The sequence below is a fragment of the Ornithorhynchus anatinus genome, chromosome 21, assembly GCF_004115215.2.
Source record: "Ornithorhynchus anatinus isolate Pmale09 chromosome 21, mOrnAna1.pri.v4, whole genome shotgun sequence".
NCBI lineage: Eukaryota > Metazoa > Chordata > Mammalia > Monotremata > Ornithorhynchidae > Ornithorhynchus > Ornithorhynchus anatinus.
The window spans coordinates 11309709-11330057 of record NC_041748.1 but is presented as its reverse complement, the minus strand read 5'-3'; the positions used below and the strand labels follow the sequence as shown (position 1 = coordinate 11330057).

The 20349-nt window shown below is 52.8% G+C and overlaps 1 protein-coding gene across 4 annotated transcripts in view; it reads left to right on the top strand.

The window, feature by feature from the left end:
• KBTBD2 (kelch repeat and BTB domain containing 2) overlaps positions 1-17543 on the top strand; it is a 28204-nt gene extending 10661 nt beyond the window's left edge. For 3 of the 4 annotated variants that reach the window (XM_029048974.1, XM_029048975.2, XM_029048977.1), the window contains 4 exons: positions 12039-12559; positions 14578-14688; positions 14895-15060; positions 15758-17543. In XM_029048974.1, the coding sequence (XP_028904807.1) occupies positions 12390-12559; positions 14578-14688; positions 14895-15060; positions 15758-17293 (1983 nt within the window). In that variant the 5' untranslated portion in view covers positions 12039-12389 and the 3' untranslated portion in view covers positions 17294-17543. The remainder of the gene's footprint in view (positions 1-12038; positions 12560-14577; positions 14689-14894; positions 15061-15757) is intronic. The other variant, XM_029048978.2, reaches the window with a different exon arrangement.
• The last annotated feature ends 2806 nt before the right edge of the window (positions 17544-20349 follow it).

Sequence of the window (20349 nt, the reverse complement as noted above, 5' to 3'; positions counted from 1 at the left end):
CCCGGGGCGCGGCGAACGGAGTGAATGCTCCTCTCCTCTTCCGTCCCTCCGAAGATCTGCGAAGCTGACCAGGGAAAGGAGTTGTGCCAACTCCGGAGAGTTAAGGGGGTTGTCTGTGCCTTCAAGACCGACTGTGGGGCTCGGGGTAGAGAGCCACGGGCAGGTTGTCAGTTTCCTTGGGATGGGAGTGCAACTTTCAAGTTCCTGAACCTCTCTGATCAAACCTTTAGACTTAGATCTAGTATCGGAGTCCGGTCGTCAGCGCAGTAACCAAAGACGTTTTCGGATCCCGGAGACCGAGTCGTTCCGGTCAGAGTTGTCAGGGATGCCTTTAGTCTGTGATGATGATAATGTCCGACCTGATTATCCTCTTTCGACTCCAGGACAGTGCTTGCGTGCAGAGTGAGCTCTTAACGAATCCCACCATTATTTTTGTCATCAGCATCGTTATAATTAATATTGTTGTTGTTGTTGTTGTTATGGCGCCAGAGAGTCTCTCCACACCAAGACGCCAAGAAGACCGCAGGCCCTAAAAGCGTAAGCCCTGATTGACGGCGGCTGAATTTGGCCATGGATAGTGAAGAAGAAAATAAAAGAAATTAGGGGTTTCCACGATATGCATCTCTATTTGAACCAATAAGGCCTAGATTCAAAAATGAATTTTCTCTACCCAATCACTCGATGATCTGTTGGGTAAATTAAAGTAAGTTAATACATGTAAGTGTGGGATGGGAGGAAAGAACTACACAGTGCTAAGCTTTTGGGCTCAGGGTGTCTCTGGGGGTGAAAGTTTTTTATCTCCGGACATCCCACGTGTCTCAGTGTCAAGCTATTGGTGCTAAGTGGGTGGTTTTTTTTTTTTACAGTGTGAGCCAGGTCAGATTGATAAGACAGAAGAATTTGACAGCATTTCATGTGATCGCCACTCTGAAACATTTAATTCTCTAGAATACAGGGGCCGCTTTCTTGGCTGAACCCCACATTAAGGAATACAGTGACAGGAGTTTTTTTTAATGTCACGTCGTGCTCTATCCAGGTAGAGAGGCGTGCTGCCAGAAGAGTGCGTTCCCTATCAGTGCCCTATCTAAAACACGTAGTGAAAGCACGCCCGGTGATAATCCGCACTGAGTCTACTTTATGTAAACTCTGGCCGGGAAGGATCATGCTAGGCAAAGCTATTCTCCGACTTAGCGTGGTTTGGTGATTTTTTTCTTTTTTCCATCGTGTGGGAAGACGGAAGTGGGAAATGTTTGACTGGTAGAAAATGTAGGTGTGTTGAGACAGCTGCCTAAACTTGTACAATTTCAGTTGTTTTGGAGATTTGTAACATTTGGAAGTAGTCTTCTCACATCTGTTTAAGGTGTCTGGAGTTAATTTGAAAGAGTCATGCGCCGATCCGCTTGTAAGGGGTAGACGGGGGCCGAGGTCTGGAGCTCCTTTAAGATGCCCACGCCAGCCTCTACCGGCAGGCAGGGCACCGTATGCTGGGCTGCCGGGAGAACCTGTTAAAACAAAGCCTGCTTGCTCTCATCCCCGACTCCTCACCGTCCAGTCGACTGCTAAACCCTGCGCGATTTCACGCGGATCCACTCTTTCCCTTCCACCTAAATTGCTACCACCCTGGTCCAAGCCCTCGTCGTATCATGACTAGAATATCGTGAGTGCTTACCCACTGGTCTCCCTGCCTCCAGCCCCTTCCCCTCCAGTCGATCAGTTGATCGGTGATATTTATTGAGCACTTGCTGTGTGCTGTTCTGTGCACTTGGGAAACTTGAGAAGCAGCGTGGCGTAGTGGATAGAGCACGGGCCTGGGAGTCAGAAGGTCATGGGTTCTGATCCCGACTCCGCCACTCGTCTGCTCTGTGACCCCGGGCCAGTCACTTCACTTCCCTAGGCCTCAATTACCTCATCTGTAAAACGGGGAGTGAAACTGTGAATCCTATGTGGGCCGGGGCTGCGTTCGATTACCTTGCGTCCACCCCAGCGCTTAGAACGGTGGCTGGCACATAGGTGCTTAACAAATACCGTAATAATTATTATTCAGTGCAGTTGAGTCGGTAGACATGCTTTCCGCCCACAAGGAGTTTACAATGTAAAGGGGAAGGCAGAGGAAAGGGGAGAAAAGATAAGGGGAAGTGGGCTTACCTAAGTTGAGTGGGGAGGTGTTGAAGGTGGAGTGAATATCAAAGGCTTAAGAGGAACAGATCCAGGGACACAGGCGATTGCAGAGGGGAGGGCAGGTAGGGGAAATGAGGTCTTAATCCTGAAAGTTGTCTTGGAGGTGTGATTTTAGGAGGGCTTTGAAGACGGGCACAGCAGTGACCTGAAGGGGAGGGAGTGCCAGGCCAGAGAGAGCGTGTGGGACTTGAAGGTGTCGGGGGTCGGTGGCCGGTGGCGGGTTAAATCGGGTTAAATGAGAACGAGATACAGAGAGTCGCTTGGCGTTAGAGGAGCGAAGTGTGCGGATGGGTTGTAGTTGGAGAGAGATCGGCGGTGGAAAGGTAGGAGGGAGAGAGCCGACTGAGTGCCTTAAAGCCACTAGTAAGGAACTTCTGTTTGATGTGGAAAGGGATAGCCAACCATTGGAGATTCTTGAATGGGAACGCATGGACTGAATGGTTTTTTTTGTTTTGAGAAAGATGGTCTGGGCAGCAAAGTATGAACTGGAGTGGGGGAGAGGCAGGAGACGGAGGTCAGCGAAGAGGCAGATGTAACAGTTAAGGCAGGATAGGATTGTGCTTGGATCGGCATGGTTGCTTACAGCTAGACCGTAAGCTAATTGTGGGCAGGAATGTGTTTTAATAATGTGTTACAGTATTATATTGTACTCTTCCAAGCGCTTGGTACAGTGCTCCGCACACAGTAAGTGCTCAATAAATGCAATTGAATGACCCAAAGGAAAGGACAGCAAGATGCCCAGTTAGCTTTCTGGAAGTGTTGCGTAGCGCACATCTTTCCATTCCTCTAAAACCTTCATTGGCTTCTCATTTACTGGCACATCGAGAAAGGCTCCTCGTAATTCGCCCCTTGTATCCCACCTGCCTCGACAAGCCAACCCTGGTGTAACTTGCAACCCCCCTGAGTCACATCAGCCATCTCGAGCATTTATAGATTTTCACCCTTTTTTTCAGCCAGTTTTGTATATCATCCTCAAACACAACAATAATCATCATCAAAATGCCTTCGAGTCGTTTCCAATCCGCAGCGACCGTAGGGACATATTTTCTCCAGAACGTCCTATGTTCTGCCGTATCTGTAGTCGTTCTGGTATGTCTATCCATAGAGTTGTGGGGGATTTTTGTGAAAAATATGGAAGTGGTCTACCACGGTCTTCCACACAGTAAAAACTCGTCCCTGCCGTTGTCTTTGATCAACATTCGGTCACTTGATCATCCACCTTTGACTCTTTCCCATGACGCTGCTGCCCAGCTCAAGTGAATTAAGTCTGAGGCGTTGGCATAGACCTTTCCATTATGGGTACCCCGATGAGGGACCATCTCAATGGCATACGGACGCAGACTCTCCCGCCCCGATAAGGCGGGATTCATAGGAGAGACAACATTATTACTGGTGGGTTGAATTCAGTTCTTGTTTGTAATCCATTGCTGTTCTTTGACAAAATCTAACCCATTTTGATTGTGAACCTCATATGGGTCAAGATTATATTGTACCTACCCCAAATCTCTTCCCCTCACAGTGCTCAATTCATAATGAGTTTTAAAAATGCTTTAGTTATGAGCATAATCCGTGCACCCTCCCCCCCCCCCCCACCAAAGTAACCCATTCTCTAGTGAGTGAAAGTGAAAAATTAACCCAGGAGTAAATAAAATATGACTACTACTGTGGTCTTTCAGTAAAGTTTGTCATTCAAAGTCTAGGTACACTGCATTTCTTTCTACCATGTGAACAAGAGGAAGGACTTCCAGAATGGCTGCCTTCATTCTTTCGCTCTTGCTGGGGAGGACATTAAGCAATCTGTTACCACATGTTTGTTTTTTTAAGCTTATTGGAAATTCCAGAAATATTTAGGCATTTCTTTAGAACCTAAATTTCTAAAATGTCGGGAACTTCTCGGTAGGTGCAAAGCGTAATAAATGAATGGGATTTTTCTTCATTACCAGCAAGAGTGCCGTATATTCAAGGGTCTGAAAAAGCTCTTACCAAGGAAGCAACGCATCCTAAGGCCAGAGTTATCCCAAAATTTATGTAAGCAGTGAATCTTTTATTTTTTTCTTAATTTTCTGAAGTAAGCACTGAGGGAGATATTTCAAGAGAAGCATGAAGCAAGGTATCTAATCTCGAGGATCTTGCCTAGTAAATCCAGCTGAGTTTTAATAATATTAATTGTAGTATTTAAGTGCTTACTATGTGCCAGGCACTGTACTAAGCAATGAGGTGGTTACAAGCAAATTGGATTGGACACAGTCCCTATCCTTCATGGGCTCACAGTCTTACTCCCCATTTTACAGATGAGGTAACTGAGGCCCGGGTAAGTCAAGTGATTTGCCCAAGGCCGCAGAGCTGAGATTAGAATCCGGGTCCTTCTGACTCCCAGGGCCCCTGCTCTACCCACCGACCCATGCTGCTACCAAGCTATAGCTGAAGCCATCATAGTTGGCAGAATTATTTTTCCATCCTTATTAACACCCATGCCCATTGCCCTCACCAGTTGTTCCAGGCGTTCAACTCTATCCTCAGCGCCTCCCCTCTTCCCCCATCCCTATAGTTGAAACCGTCAGATGTGATCTCCCTAAAATCTCCCCTGCCCTTTCCCAGTCCCTCCCTCCTACTGAGTCTTCTTCAACTCTCCCATCTTTCCCAGCAGTATCTCAAGACGAGATCTGTCTTCTCTCAAAATTCACCCCCTCCGCCTGCGCATCTGACCCCATCCCTTAGCTCCTTATCAGAACACTCGCTCCCTCCTTCACCTCTATCTTCAACTGTTCATTCTCTAATGGCTTCTTCCCCATCGCCTTCAAACGTGCTCATGTCTCCCCTATCCTATAACAATCCTTCCTTGGCCCCTCCAGTTATCACCTCATCTCTCCTACTTTCTCTCCAAACTCCTTGAGTGAGTTGCTTACACCTGTTGTCTCAAGTTCCTCTCCTCCAATTCACTCCTTGACTCCCTCCAATCTGGCATCTGTCCCTTTCACTCCACAGAAACTACCCTCTCAAAGGTCACAGATGATCTCCTTGCTAAATCCACTTGCCTCTACTCCATCCTAATCCTCCTCGACCTTCGACACTGTCGACCACCTCCTTCTCCTGGAAACATTATCCAATCTCTGCTTCGCTCACCCTGTCCTCTCCTGGTTCTCCTCCTCTCTCTCTGGCTGTTCATTCTCTGTCTCTTTTGCGGATTCCTCCTCTGCTTCCCACACCCAAACTCGGGGGGTACTGCCAGGCTCAGTTCTGGGTCCCCTTTTACTCTCTGTCCACACCTATTTCCTTGGAGAACTCATTTGCTCCCATGGTTTCATCTGCCACCTCTATGCAGATGATATCCAGATCTACATCTCCAGCCCTGATCTCCCTCTCTTCAGTCTTCATTTCCTCCTGCCTTCAAGACATCTCTGCGTAGTTGTCGTGCTCTCATTTTGTTCCCCATGTGCTGTGGCCATTTCTTCATCTTCCAGCCCCGATCTCCTCTCTTCAGTCTCGCATTTCCTCCTGCCTTCAAGACATCTGTAATTGGGTGTCCTGCTGTCATTTTGTTCCCCAACTACTGTCTTCATCTTCCTTTCTCTTTTGCTGCAGTCCGGACTGACTCCTCAGGTGAGAACATAGATCCGGGTGGTGACTGCCCAACCCCCAGGTGACAGAGACAGAATTTTACATTTCAGGGGCTACCTACCATCACACCAACCCAGCCTCTGCTTTTTTTCCTAAACACTCACTGTGTTCTTCACCCTCAAGGACCCGAGAACCTGCATACAGTTCAACCGTCTCCTGAGGCTAGCATCATACTGAGGACATTACCTTATCACCTACAATGCTTAAACTGAATCCACAATGACACCTCAATCCCCTCCCTCCTATCTGCCCATCCCAGTCCTTCCCTCTCACCACAGTCCTCCTCCTGCCCCCTTCAAACCCCCTCCCCACTCGCCCTGTCCCCTTCCCAGAACCGTTCTACCTCACCAGCTGCTCTCCTACTACAACCCAGCCCACACATTTAATTCCTGTGATGCTAACCTTCTCCCTCTACCTTGATCTCGTTGATCTCGTCTATCTCACTGCTGACCTCTTGCCCACATCCTGCCTCTGGCCTGGAACTCTCTCCCTCCTTATATCAGAAAGGTTATTTCCCCAACTTCAAAACCTCCACAGGCTGCCTCCTTCCCACCTGTACAGGAGCCACAGAGCACCGCTGGTAAAATTCTAGATATCAGGCTGACTTCATCAACTTTAGGTTTCTCCTTCCATGTTTTAACTCTGCCCTCTCCACTGCCTGGCAAAATGATTTCTCCTTCCTTATTGACACCCATGCCCATCACCCTGGCAGATGTTTAACTTCCTCGACACCCCCGCCCCCCACCTCCCCCATCCCTTGCCCCTAATGACCTAGCCCCCTACTTTATTAAACAAATTGACACTATTGGGTGTGATGTCCCTCCTCCTTTCTGCCCCAACTTCAACTCTCCCATTTTTCCCAGCAGTATCTCTAGAAGAGATCTTCTGCATTCTTTCACAATCCACCCCCTTCACCTGTGCATTCAACCCCATTTCTTCACTCCTTATCATAATACTTGCTCCCTCCCTTCATCTTTCCCTAACGGCCATCTTCAGCTCTTAGCTCTCTGATGGCTTCTTCCCCCCTGCTTTCAAACATGCCCATGTCTCCCCTATCCTTAAGAAACAGACGGCTCCCATGAGTTCCCTCCAGTTATCACCCCATCTCCCTCCTACCATTCCTCTCCAAACTCCTTGAAGCGAGTTGTTTACGCCCGCTATCTCAAGTTCCTGACCTCTAGTTCTCTCCTTGGCCCCCTCCACTCTGGCTTCCATCCCCTTGACTCCCCAGACACTGCCCTCTCAAAGGTCACCGGTGATCTCCTTGCTAAATCCAACGGCCTCTTCTTTCCATCCTAATCCTCCTTGATCTCTCAGCTACCTTTAACGCTGTCGACCACCCCCTTCTCCTGGAAACATTATCCAACTCGGCTTCACCGACACTGTCCTCTCCTGGTTCTTCTCTTAGCTCTCTGGCTGCTCATTTTTAATCTCTTTTGAGGGTTCCTCCTCTGCCTCTCACCCCCTGACTGGGGGGGGTCCCTCAAGGTTCAGTTTTGGGTCCCCATCTATTTTCCATCTACCCGCACTCCCTTGGAGACCTCATTTGCTCCCGTGGCTTCAACTACCCCCTCTCTGCAGATATCCAGATCTCCATCTCCAGCCCCGATCTCTCTCTTCCTCTCTGCAGTCTCGCATTTCCTCCTGCCTTCAAGACATCTGTATGTGGGTGTCCTCCCGTCACCTCAGACTTCACATGTCTAAAACAGAACTCATCTTCCCACCCAAACCCCGTCCTCGCCCCCTCACTTTTCCGTCACTGTAGACGGAACCACAGTCCTTCCTGCAACAGAAGCCCGTAACCTTGGCGTTATCCTTGACTCCTCCCTCTCATTCAATCCACCGCTACATCCTGTCGGTTCGACCTTCACGACATCGCTAAAATCCGCCTTTTCCTCTCCCTACAAACTGCTACGCTGTTAGTCCAAGCCTTATCCTATCCTGCCTTGATTGACAGTATCGGCCTCCTTGCTGACCTCCCGGCCTCCTGTCTGTCCCCACTCCAGTCCATTCTTCCCTCTCCTGCCTGGATCATTTTTCTACAAAAGCATTCAGGCCATGTTTCCCCGTTCTGCAGGAACCTCCGGTGGTTGCCCAGCGACCTCCACGTCAACCAGAAACTCCTGACCCTCAGTTTTAAAGCAGTCAATCACCTTGCCCTCTCCTACCTCACCTCACTACTCTCCTATTACAACCCAGCCCGCACATTTCACTCCTCTAATGCTAAGCTTCTCACTGTGCCTCTTGCCGCCCACCTCTCTCCCACGTTCCACCTCGGCCCGGAATGCTCTTCCTTTTCATATCTGACAGACAATTACTTTCCCAACCCTCAAAATCTTTCTGAAGGCATGTCTCTTCCAAGAGGTCTTTCCTGTCTTAAGCCCTCATTTCCTCCTATCCCATTCCCTTCTTTATTGCCTTGACTCGCCACCAGCCCCTCGCTCGTTTCCATACCCACGATTCATTTATTTATACTAATGTCTCTCTCCCCGCCTCTAGACTCCAAGCTCACTGTGGGCAGGGAACGTGACTGTTAATGTTACCAAGTGACATCAGGAAGAATTTTATAGCATTTGGGCAAATATCCTCATCCCCTACAAATTCCCGTCTGTAATTTATTATGACGTCTCCTTGAGGGTTGGGATCACATCTCCCAACCCTATTATACTGTTTGATCCCGACCGCTTAGTACAGTGGTCTGCACGCAGTAAGCACTCAATAAACACGGTTAGTTGATTAATTGAAAGGATCTGAGCCTTTGGGAAAGAAATAATGGGCAAAGAGGAAGCTTTTGCTGAGCAAATGCGCAGGGCATGAACTTCTCAGTGCTCTTCTCCGATAAGAAGAATGGGCTTGAAACAAAAGACTGCACCGGGAAGCGTCGGCATCTCAGCCTTATGTCATTCGTGAGCAGGTCAGAAGCCGTCCAAGTTACCCGACCTTTGCTGCGGCAGAAGTTGCACAAATCAGTGAACAGATGGTGTTTATTAAGTAATACTGCTTGCCGTGTACTGCGGTAGACGCTTGGGAAAGGACACCACCCCAGAGTTGGTAGACACCAGTCCCCAACCACAGGGAGGTTGCGAGCTCATCCCCGATTCCTTTTGTTTAGTTAAATAAGCTCTCAAAAGCGGGCTGCTAAAGAAGCACCGTTAAAATAATCAATTTTGGCTTTTGTTCAAACGTTACCCCCTTCTTCCTTGCATTTGAAGTGACTTTAATTCTCAGACCTTTTCTTTACAACCGGAATGGTAGACGCTGTGCTTTTGAACCCTAAAATTACTAGCCCTGCGTGTGCTCCCATATTTTTCCACCTCTGCCTTAGATATCGGAGCCACAGTAACAGTAGTGGAATTCAATTAATCGCAGCTTCCTAAGGTAAAGAAATCCGATATCCTTCAGCCACATTAAACAGAGATTGGGCTGCTCTCCAACCACTGTTCTAAATAAGTCTGTACGTATACCATGTTAGATTCTTCCAGTGATCTAAAGTATGAGGACAGTTCCCTGTTTCGGGAATTCTTGTGATGATTTTGGTGTATGTTAGGTGCTGCACAAAGCACTGGGGCAAACACAACCAAATCAAGTTGGACACAGTCCCTGTTTCCACATGGGTTTAGAGTCTTAATCCCCCATTTTGTAGATGAGGGAACTGAGGTCCAGAGAAGTGAAGCAATTTGCCCCCGGTCACCCGGCAGACAAGTCGGGATTAGAACGCAGGCCATCTGACTCCCAGACCTGTGCTCTCTCCCGTACGCCATGCCGCTTCTCAATATTCCTGCTGCTTTAGCGGCAATAGCATCTCTAGGCAGTTAGCAGAGTTTGCTGAGGGATGGGGATGAAAGTGTCTTTACCTTCAGCGACCTGGAGGCGTTCCCACCCTGGACCTCTTCCGGAGAGTTCCCCAGCGAACTGCCCTGGAAATCCCGGGGTCTCTCAAGTTAGCAGGAAGAGGAGGAACAGGCAAGTCTGGAACAGCCGAGGATCTCTTCTGTGAAGAAGGCTTGAGAACGGTCCACGTGCTAATCAATATCAGTCCGGGGATAAGTAAGACCTCCCCTCTTGGTCAGAGTTAACATTTCCTCCCAGTCGCTAAAATCTGTTAGAGTTTGGCGCTAGGGAAACACCTGAAATTTTTCAGAAAGTTACTCATGATGATCTAATTGGTTGGACTTTAATCAACCCATTCTTGGATTGTCAGTCATTTCCTTTGGGTGTTGCCAAGGTCAGTTTCCTCTTTTGAAAGGTCAACTGCGCTAGACATACGTGGATTTAGCAACCCGTTAGGCTTCTTACGATCTCGCCAGTGATAGAGAGGTAAGGGAAATATGGTTTCATTGCATTTAAGCCTGCGTAGCGGTCTTCGGATCATTCTAGGGTTCAGATTCCACTCCACTGCTTTAGAGGCAGCCTGGCCTAGCGGAAAGAATGTGGGCCTGGGGGTCAGAGGACCTGGGTTCTAATCTCAGCTCCACCACTTGCCCGCTGTGTGACCCTGGGCAAATCACTTCACTTCTCCGTGCTTCTCTAACCTCATCCTGTAAGATGGAGATGGAATTCTCTTCCCTTGAACTTAGGCTGTGTGAGCTCCATGTGGACTGGGCCCAACCTGATTACCTCAGCGCTCAGTACATAATAGATGCTTAAATGCCATCGTTCTTTTTATTATTATTAAATCACACTCCCCATAAGTTTTATGCCCCTCTCCCTCCCCAAACTATTCTCGCCTCTGCTGGAGACCACCAGAGTCCCCTCTGTCAAGTTCCCTTTCGACTTCCTAACCGACCTCCCCTCTTTTGATGCACAGGTCGGCACTCTCGGACTCTAACCTGTCCGCCGATCTCCCCCCACCTCACTTCCTTGTTCCTCTGTCGATCTCATTCCTTTAGCTCCCAGCCCCGGCTCACTCCCCGCAGTAACAGTATGCTTCCTCTGCTCCCGCGTTTACGAGGTAGAGTGCTGTCGATTAGGAATCCCGATACCAGGCTGACTTTATACTGCTTCGAGGTCATTCTTGTTCGGGCCTGAGAGTAGGAAGGACCTGGGTTCACAGTCATTTCACTCTCTGTGCCTCGGTTACCTCATCTGTAAAATGGGGATTGAGACCGTGAGCCCCATGTGGGACATGGACTGTGTCCCACAACCTGATTTCCTTATATCTACCCCAGTGCTTAGAACAGTGCTTGGCACACGGTAAGTGCTTAACAAATACTCTTATTATTCCCCTCTCGTCTGCTAAGAATGCTACTTTTCCCTCATTCCAGACTCAACAGTTTATGTGAGTGTGACGGGTTAGTCATCTGAACCAAATTATCTCTGACAGTCTCTATTTAAAAAATTTTAGAAGAATCAGAAAGGTTCTTAGAAATAGAGTTTTGGGCCACTTCAAAAGTGATACTAGAACATTATAAGTGGGGTGATTACTCTTTCCTTTGATGAATACGTGCTTTTTGCTACAGGTGGGTAAAATGTCCTCGTCTAAGTGGAAAAGTATTATTCATGTTAGTGTGTTTTCCCTGAGGAAATTGGGTGAAAATGTTCTTAAGTAATGGCAGCCGATACTTGTAATATCTAGTTTTTTCCAGTTACTACTCAGGCTGAGGTCTAACTATTACAAAGGTGTGAGAATTAATTTTCTGTTCTAATCTTTCTGGCAAGTTAGTATTTTATACAGAAGGGCATAGAAACTGGAGTTAAGTGCTCTGAACACAGTCAGTGCTCAATAATGATCATAATGTTTATTTGTTAAGCGCTTACTCAGTGCCAAGCACTGTTCTCAGCGCTGGGATGGATACAGGATTACCAGGCTGTCCCACTTGGGGCTCACAGTCCATTTTACAGCTGAGGTAACTGAGGCCCAGGGGAGTTAAGTGACTTGCCCAAAGTCATAGAGCTGCCAGGTGGCGAAGCCGGGATTAGAACCCACAACCTCTGACTTCGAAGCCTGTGCTCTTTCCACTAAGCCATGCATAAATACAATTAAATGAAAGAGTGAACCGCATAGAAATAGTCCTTTGCCCTGTCTCTTATTTTTAAACTAAGATGGTGGTTATCCACTGGTTTTTACAGTGTTTAGGACTCTCGGGTTCCTATTTTTGTCGTCTTTTTTTTTCCCTTTCTTTCTAAAGTTGTATAGAACACGTCTAAAGTTGTATGTCTGAGCCTCTTAATTTAGGCAGTGCTTCCTAAAAAATGTGCCGGCTTAGAGGATGTTAATTGTACTTATTTTGTTTGTTTTTCAGTTGAACTCAAGAGTTGCCCCAGATTCTACCTCATGCATCGTTCCCTACTGTTGGTGTGCTACAGCTCGGCAAATCTGAGCAGGAGCTCTACCGACTGTCTTAAAAGACTGCCGAAAAAGAAAGCCGAGCTACGTAGTTAATGCGTAAAGCCCTAGGAGCGGGTCGGAGTCTCGGATAGTTTTGATTCATCGATCTTGGTGGCCACTGCTGAATGTCAGTCTCTAGTACCGAACGCTGCAGATGACAGCCCTTTCTTCCTCCTTTACACCTGAAACATTTACTTGACCCTCTTCCATCAGAAAGATCCCAGCTTCTCTCATTTGGTCCTGGAGACATTAATGGAATACAGTCATGTCCACACACGACGAGAGGCAGATTAATACGGAATATGCTGTATCCCTGCTGGAGCAGTTCAGACTGTTCTACGAACAGCAGTTGCTAACTGACATAGTGTTAATTGTCGAGGGCACTGAATTCCCTTGTCACAAGATGGTTCTTGCAACTTGCAGCTCTTATTTCAGGTGAGTATTTTCATCCCGACCGGCTCATTTAGGCAAAAATGTTTTATCCGGGTCCTTTGAGGGGGCGGTTCTTTGGCAGTGACTAGTTAAAGGAAAAAAAAAGGAAGAAAAAGGGATTCTCTTTTTTTTTTCAGCTCTAAACGGGTCCTCCAGTTCTAGAGTAATGATTTCCACGTCACTTCGTAAAGGCGTGGAACAGATGAAAGAATCATTCAGTGAGTGGTATTTATTGAGCGCTTATTATGTGTATTGAGCGCTCGGGAGAGTACAGTCCAACAGAGTTGGAAGGCCCGTTTCCTGTCCTCAAGGGGCTTTGTATGGAAGCGTCACATAACGATCTACAGCGACTCCGGTAGATAAAAATGTGAAAGTGTACGGTCCTTGGGATGTTTCGACATTTCAGATACAGTTGGGAAAAGCTGAGTGTTTCACCTCTTTTCCCTCACTTAAACCAGCTAATCGCACATGCGTTGGGGGCTTTCAAGTCAACGTTAGTTCTGACCTGCCGCTCGGAGGCGTGGGAACCGCCGTGCGGGCAACTAGCTCTTGTAGCCGTAAACCGGGCAGCCGCTGGGAGAGCAGACCAATGTCTGAACCGGGTCGCGGCTCCCAGCTGGGTCCGACGTGGAGGTGGCAGGAGATTCCCTTGCCTCGGGGCTGGTGAGCCTGGCCTTGCCCGGGCGAGACACCGTTTCTTTGGAGGTCAGAGCACAGTCTGTGCGGGGAGTCGCGGGGGAGTTGCTGTTTCTTCCAGAGGCGGGTGACCCTCCGTTTCCCTTAGGGTTGGAACTTTTAAGAGGAGAAGGCTCGGTCTGAGCCTGTGGTCCGGAGGTGGACGAGAACGACTTGGAACCCAAATTTGGCCTTTCGGCTCACACCGACTGAGCATGGGAGTGGATTGACGTGGGCCTCGATCTTTGGCAGCCTCAGAGTGGCTCCTAAACCAGTCGGTGTGTTTTATCGAAACCAGACACTCCGAGTCAGGTGGTGGGCAGCCCGTTTTGGCGGCTAAGCTCGGGCCCTTTGGGAAGGCGAGGGGGTCCTCTGGGAGCCTGGTTGGGAGTCACCTGCCCCGCCTTTCCGTGTTTCCTGCTGCTAGTCGTGTGCTACCGCCCAGACCCCCTTCCCTGCTCTTCTCTTCGGAGCGATTGCCTCCCTTTTGCTTGGTGGGCGGGCAAAAACGGCGAGCGGGCCAGAAAGGGAGCGGAGGACTCGGGATTGGGGGCCAGGCGGGGTCCCTGGCGGGCTGGGCGGGGCTCGAAAAGTTGAATGTGATGATCGCGACGGCAGGATCGACGCCGTGAGGAGAAGAGCGTGGCCTTGTGGAAAGAGCACGGGCCCGGGAGGCGGGGGGAGCTGGGTTCCAATCCCAGCTCCGCTCCTTACCTGCTGTGAGACCCCGGGCGAGGCACTCACCTTCTTTGCGCCTCAGTTCCCCCCCTGCAGAATGGGGAACCCGCTCTTCTTCCTAATTAGATGGCGAGCCCCAGGCGGAACCGGATTGTCTAGTATCTACCCCAACGCTCAGTACGGCGCCCGGCACCTAAGTGAGCGCTTAACAGATAAGGCGGCCGTTGATCGGAAGGGCTCGGCCCTCCCGCTTCCCACCCGTTACCGGACCACTCGCTCGTCTGCAATTCTACCGTCCCCTCTTCTTCCCCTCTGTCAGTTATTGTAGCGTCTGCCTTCTCCCACTAGGCTGTTGGGTCCTTGGGGGCAGGGATACTATGTACCGGAAGCCGCGTGGCTCAGTGGAAAGAGCACGGGCTGGGGAGTCAGAGGTCACGGGTTCAAATCCCGGCCCCCGCCGCTTGTCAGCTGTGTGACGTGGGGCAAGTCACTTCACTTCTATGCCTCAGTTACCCCATCGGTAAAATGGCCGTTAAAACTCCGAGCCCCACGTGGGACAACCCGCCCACCTTATCTCCTCCCCGGCGCTTAGAACAGTGTTGCACATAGTGAGCGCTTAACCGACGCCATCGGTACTATTGCTAGCACCTCTCTTGTACTCTCCCAAGCTTCCCGATGGTTCAGTGCTCCGTCCCCGCTCTGTCCTGCGCTCCAGTTGGGGAACACGTCCCAGCTGGCATCGAACTCTCCCGAGCGCTGCGTACAGCGCTCCGCCCGCGGTAAGTGCTCGACGGAGACGCCCGAATGTGATGATGATGAAACTGCTGTTGAGGGTGGTCTCTCGCGGCACCCAAGCTTGCCTCTGCAAGTGAAGCTTCTAAACCGTGGTAAAGTGGTTTTTACATCGTGAATAGACTGGTCGCGTTGACTAGCTTTTGCTCTGTTCGCTCTGGCCGTGCTTCTCATTGGTTTTTTTTTCTCCTAGGGCCATGTTCATGAGCGGCCTGAGCGAAAGCAAACAGACGCACGTACACCTGCGGAATGTGGACGCGGCCACTTTACAGCTGATAATAACTTACGCCTACACGGGTAACCTGGCGGTAAATGACAGCACCGTCGAACAGCTGTACGAGACAGCTTGCTTCCTCCAGGTAAACGTGCGTGTGGTTCGGTGGCCCCGGAGGCCCGGTCCTGAAACCGGGAGCCGGAGCTGGCTCCGAAAGAGTTACCGCAGCGTCAGTGAGCCGGGCCGACCCTAGGGTCGTCAGAGGGCGCGGTCGGGTGATCGATTCTGCGGGACGGAGGGGCGATCCCACCTCCCGATGTATGTAACGTAAAGCTTAGAAACGGTAAAATGACCTAGGCGTGGCCCCGTGTCGGTTGAAACGACGGGTCGGTCGGCGAAAGGCGACTTGACGTTTCAAGGACGGCTCTGTTTTCCTCTGTGTTAAACTCAGTCCCTTCGATGTTTTTAGTTCTTGACTATCGGGCGGGGGCCACGAATGGAAACAATCAGAGGAAAGGTAAAACTGACCGTTCGAGAGGCCCCCCGTAGCACGGCGAAGAACGCCGCGGGAAGGGAATTTCGGTGAGGAGAGGGGGGATTCGGAGCAATCGCTCGCACGGTAGCTCCGGATGTGGCGAAGGTTTTTGACCGGAGCCGGTCGGGTCGGAGCAAGGGGACGTTTCTTTCGGTGAGGCGGACCGTGGCGGAGGACGTCGTGAAAGGCTCCGGGCGGCGGCCCGTCACGGTCCGATGCCCCGCGGGCGCAGGCACGCTCGTCGGGCGCGTCGGTGCGGAAACGGCGCCCGTCGGCGCTCCTCACCGGCCCTGTTTTCGCATCGTAGGTCGAAGACGTGCTGCAGCAGTGCCGAGAGTACTTGATTAAAAAAATCAACGCGGAGAATTGCGTTCGACTCTTGAGCTTCGCCGACCTCTTCAGCTGCGAGGAGTTAAAAGAGACCGCCAAAAGGATGGTGGAGCACAAGTTCGCCGCCGTGTGCCACCAGGACGCTTTCATGCAACTGTCCCACGACCTGCTGGTGGACATCCTGAGCAGTGACAATTTAAACGTGGAGAAGGAGGAGACGGTCCGCGAAGCCGCCATGCTGTGGCTGGAGTACAACCCGGACTCCCGATCCCAGTATCTGTCTTCCGTCCTGAGCCAGATCCGCATCGACGCGCTCTCCGAGGTCACCCAGCGGGCGTGGTTCCAGGGCCTGCCGCCCAACGACAAGTCCGTGGTGGTTCAGGGGCTCTACAAGTCCATGCCCAAGTTTTTCAAACCCCGCCTGGGGATGACCAAAGAGGAGATGATGATATTCATCGAAGCCGCCTCCGAGAACACCGGCGGTCTCTTCTCTTCGGTCTGTTACAGCCCCCAGGCGGAGAAGATGTACAAGATCTGCAGCCCCCCCGCCGACCTGCACAAGGTGGGCACCCTCGTGACCCCGGATAACGACCTCTACATAGCCGGCGGGCAGGTGCCCCTGAAGAGCGCCAAAGTGAACCACGGCAAGACCAGCAAGCTGCAGACGACCTTCCGGACGGTGAACTGCTTCTACTGGTTCGACGCCCAGCAGAACGCCTGGTTCCCCAAGACGCCGATGCTCTTCGTCCGCGTCCAGCCGTCTCTGGTGTGCTGCGAAGGGTACATCTACGCCATCGGGGGGGACAGCGTGGGCGGGGAGCTGAACCGCCGGACGGTGGAGCGCTACGACACGGAGAGGGACGAGTGGACCATGGTGAGCCCCTTGCCCTGCGCCTGGCAGTGGAGCGTGGCGGTGGCGGTGCACGACTGCATTTACGTGATGACCCTGAACCTCATGTACTGCTACTTCCCCCGCTCGGATTCCTGGGTGGAGATGGCCATGCGGCAGACGAGCCGCTCCTTCGCCTCGGCCGCCGCCTTCGGGGACAGCATCTTCTACATCGGGGGCCTGCACGTGGGCGGCAACAGCGGCGTGCGGTTCCCCTCCGGCTCCGTCGACGGGCCTTCCATCACGGTGGAGATTTACGACGTGAATAAGAACGAGTGGAGGATGGCGGCCAACATCCCCGCCAAGCGGTACTCGGACCCCTGCGTCCGCGCGCTGGTCATCTCCGACTCCCTGTGCGTCTTCATGCGGGAAACCCACTGGAACGAGAGGGCCAAGTACGCCACTTACCAGTACGACCTGGAACTCGACCGCTGGTCCCTGAGGCAGCACATATCGGAGCGGGTCCTCTGGGATTTGGGGAGGGACTTCCGGTGCACCGTGGGGAAGCTCTACCCCTCCTGCCTCGAGGAGTCCCCGTGGAAACCCCCGACGTACCTCTTCTCGCCCGACGGGGCCGACGAGTTCGAGCTGGACGGGGAGATGGTGGTGCTTCCCCTGGTGTAGCCGGGGAGCGGGGGGAGGGTCCGGCCGGCTTCCCGGCGGCCGCGGGGAGGGCCCCCGGGAGAGGCCGAGACCCAGCCCGGGGACCTCCGGAAACGAACCCCTTCCCGGACTGGGGTTTGGGGCGCCCCACGTGACTCTTGCAGCAATCCCGGACGGAACGGTCGGTCTTGCCGAGAGAGAGAGAGAGAGAGAGAGAGAGAGAGATATGCTTCCATAATCCGATGAAATAAATAGCTTATCCGATCATTAATCGAGAAGCCTCGATGTGTATCCCGAGAGCTCGGGCCGAGGCGGGACCCGACTTGTCGCCCGGAGGCGAGCGCGCTTCACCGAGGCGGCCGGCCCCTCTCGGCACGGCGCTCCGCCGGGCCCTCTCGACGTGTCGCCCGACGCCCTCCGCCCGGACCGCCGGCCCGGAGCTCCTTCCGGGGAGCCAGGAGGCGGCCGGGCTCGGCCGCACCCGACGCCCACGGCGCGGGGACGCGGCCGCGGGATCGGCGGAGCCGGATGACGAGGTGCGTGTGCGCGCCGACCTGGACCCGTCCTCCCGGACCCCGGGGCCTCCGGAGGGGCCGGGCCGGTGGGAGGCATCGGCGGCCCCTCCGAGCGCGAGGCCGGCGGCCTGAATCGCTTCGAGGGCTTCACGCGCTGGCGGAGCCCTTCCTCCCGCCGCTGCTCTATTTTTCCAGTGTAAGAGGTTTGGTGTGAGATAACTTTATTTTCTGTTAATTTAATAACAAGCGTTACCGTAGAGTGACTTTGTAGAGATATACCTTAGCTATCAGTTTGGGGTTTTGGGGGGCCGGGGTCGGGGGCAGTGTATTCTTTTTTTAAAAAAAAACAAAACAAAACCTTTCTTGGGGCGGGTGGGGGAAATGAACCATTCAGGAATCCGCTGCAGAGTGTGTGTGTGTGTGCACACACGTGCGGAATAGCTGCTCTGCCATTAGACCCGGGAACCACTAAGCCGGTGCCGCCAACCTCCCGAGAGCACAGGCGCTTCGTGACCACCCTCGGTAGCCCGATTCAGCCGCATCACGTTCCGGCACTGTATTTTGAACGCCGTTAATTTATTAAATAAAGGGTGGGAGTCTCTTTCTCATCCGATCGGGCCAGGGACGGCCAGTCCCTCGGCCCCGGTGCTTTTTTGGAGGCCGAGCTTCCCGGGGCTCGGCGGTAGCTGGCGGGACCTGGCTTGTGTTTGGGAGGCGTGCGGGGCCCGGGGCGGGGACGGTCCGGAACGGCCGGTCCACGTGGGAACGGGCCGTCCCCGTCGCACTCGAAGGGTGACTGGTGTTTTTTTAAGAAAGCAGAAAGCCTCACGAGTCCCACGCGTCTCGCCTCCCCCTCCCCACCGGAGCTATTGAGGCGCACCGAGGCTTCCGTGGGCTCCTCGTTCCGGAGCCACCCGCTTCCCGGACAGCCGGGGCATTCGGCTCCTTGCGGATTTCCACACCAAGGGAAAAGAGCCTGCGCGTCTGAGAAGGCGCACATCCGCACCGCTGTCTCGCATCACCGCCCCGCTGCGCGCTCTCCGCGGCCCAGCCGGAAACCGAGAGTGCGGACGAGCACGGGGGCCGCCCTGACCGGGTTCCTTGTGGGGGAAGGTTTTTCCCACGCTGCGTTTAACGAAAAAGAGCTACTCCTTGCCCCGAGTAGCGGCCAGCCTTAGCCGGGGCTTGTTTAACGGGGCTGAACGTGGAGGCAGGTCAGCGGTTATGAATTTTAATTGCTTGTTTTTTATCGGTATTGGTTAAGCGTAACTCCGTGCCTGGCACTGATCTGAACGCTGGGGTAGGTACAAGCTCGTGGGGTCGGACGCGGTCCGTGTCCCGCGTGGGGCTCGTGTTCTTAATCCCCGTTTTCCAGAGGAGCGAACGGAGGCCCAGAGAGGTGAAGTGACTGGCCCGGGGTCACCCAGCAGACAAGTGGCGGAACTGGGTTTAGAAGCGACCCCCAGGGCTGTGCTCTATCCACTAGGCCACGTTGCTTCTCTTGGGCAAGCTCTTTTACTGCAGTGACACTTGTCCTTTTCCAGAAGGCCTACAACTGTAGAGTAATGCTTGGGTTTTGCCCCCCCACTCCGTTCCTAGGTGGCTGCAGGCGGCCCTTTGGAGTTGATGTACTCTCGGCGGTGACGTGCCGGTATCTACCGAGTGCCCGACGAGTCCGTTGTATTTTACGGGAAGCCGGGCTAGAAATCCGCGGCCACAGGCCCGTTCGTTGCCTGCCCACGAGGAGCCTCCCCCCTCGAGAGAGAGGCCAGGACACACATTTACCTCAGTCTCGTCCATCTCGTCGCCAGCCTTGGGCCTCGAACTCCTTCCCTCTTCATATCCAACGGACGATCGCTCTCCGCCCCCCGCCCGAAGCCTTATTAAAAGCACATCTCCTCCAAGAGGCCTTCCCAGACTAAGCCCCCATTTCCTCTTCTCCCACCCCCTTCCGCCGGGACCCTTTCACTTAGATTTGCACGCTCCCGTTGGCCCTCGGCGCCACAGCGCCCCGGCGCCTGTCCGTAATCTGTCCGTCGATAGTCACGCCCGTCTCCCCCTCCAGACCGCGAGCTCGTGGCGGGCGGGGAACGCGTCTACCGGCTCCGACGCCGGACTCTCCCAAGAGCTCGGTCTCACGGGAAGTACTGTTGACGAACGTACAGGGAGCGCGCTCGGGATCAAACGTCAGCGGTAGAATTAATCGCCGAGCCCCGGTCGAGACGCCGGGGCGGGTGGTAAGCAGTAAGTAGTCCCGTCCCTGGCCCACGTGGGGCTCACAGTCTAGGTGAGGGCAGGCTGTTTAAAACAGGGCTAACAGTGGATTGTAAATGGCGAGCAACAGAGACCCAGACGATTTCAAGCCAAGTAGGTGGAGGGTTCTTGGAGAAGCGGGGTGACCGGGATGCGGTGGGAGGTGTGTTTGTGTGTGTTGGTGGGGGGGGGGGGGAGAGCGTTCCTCAGGGAGTGGGTTCTTGCGGGAAGGGTGGGAGGCCCAGGGAGAGTCAGCAGGGGCAACCTCCCCGAGGGCCTCAGCGTTCGGTCCGAGGCAGCCGGAGGAAC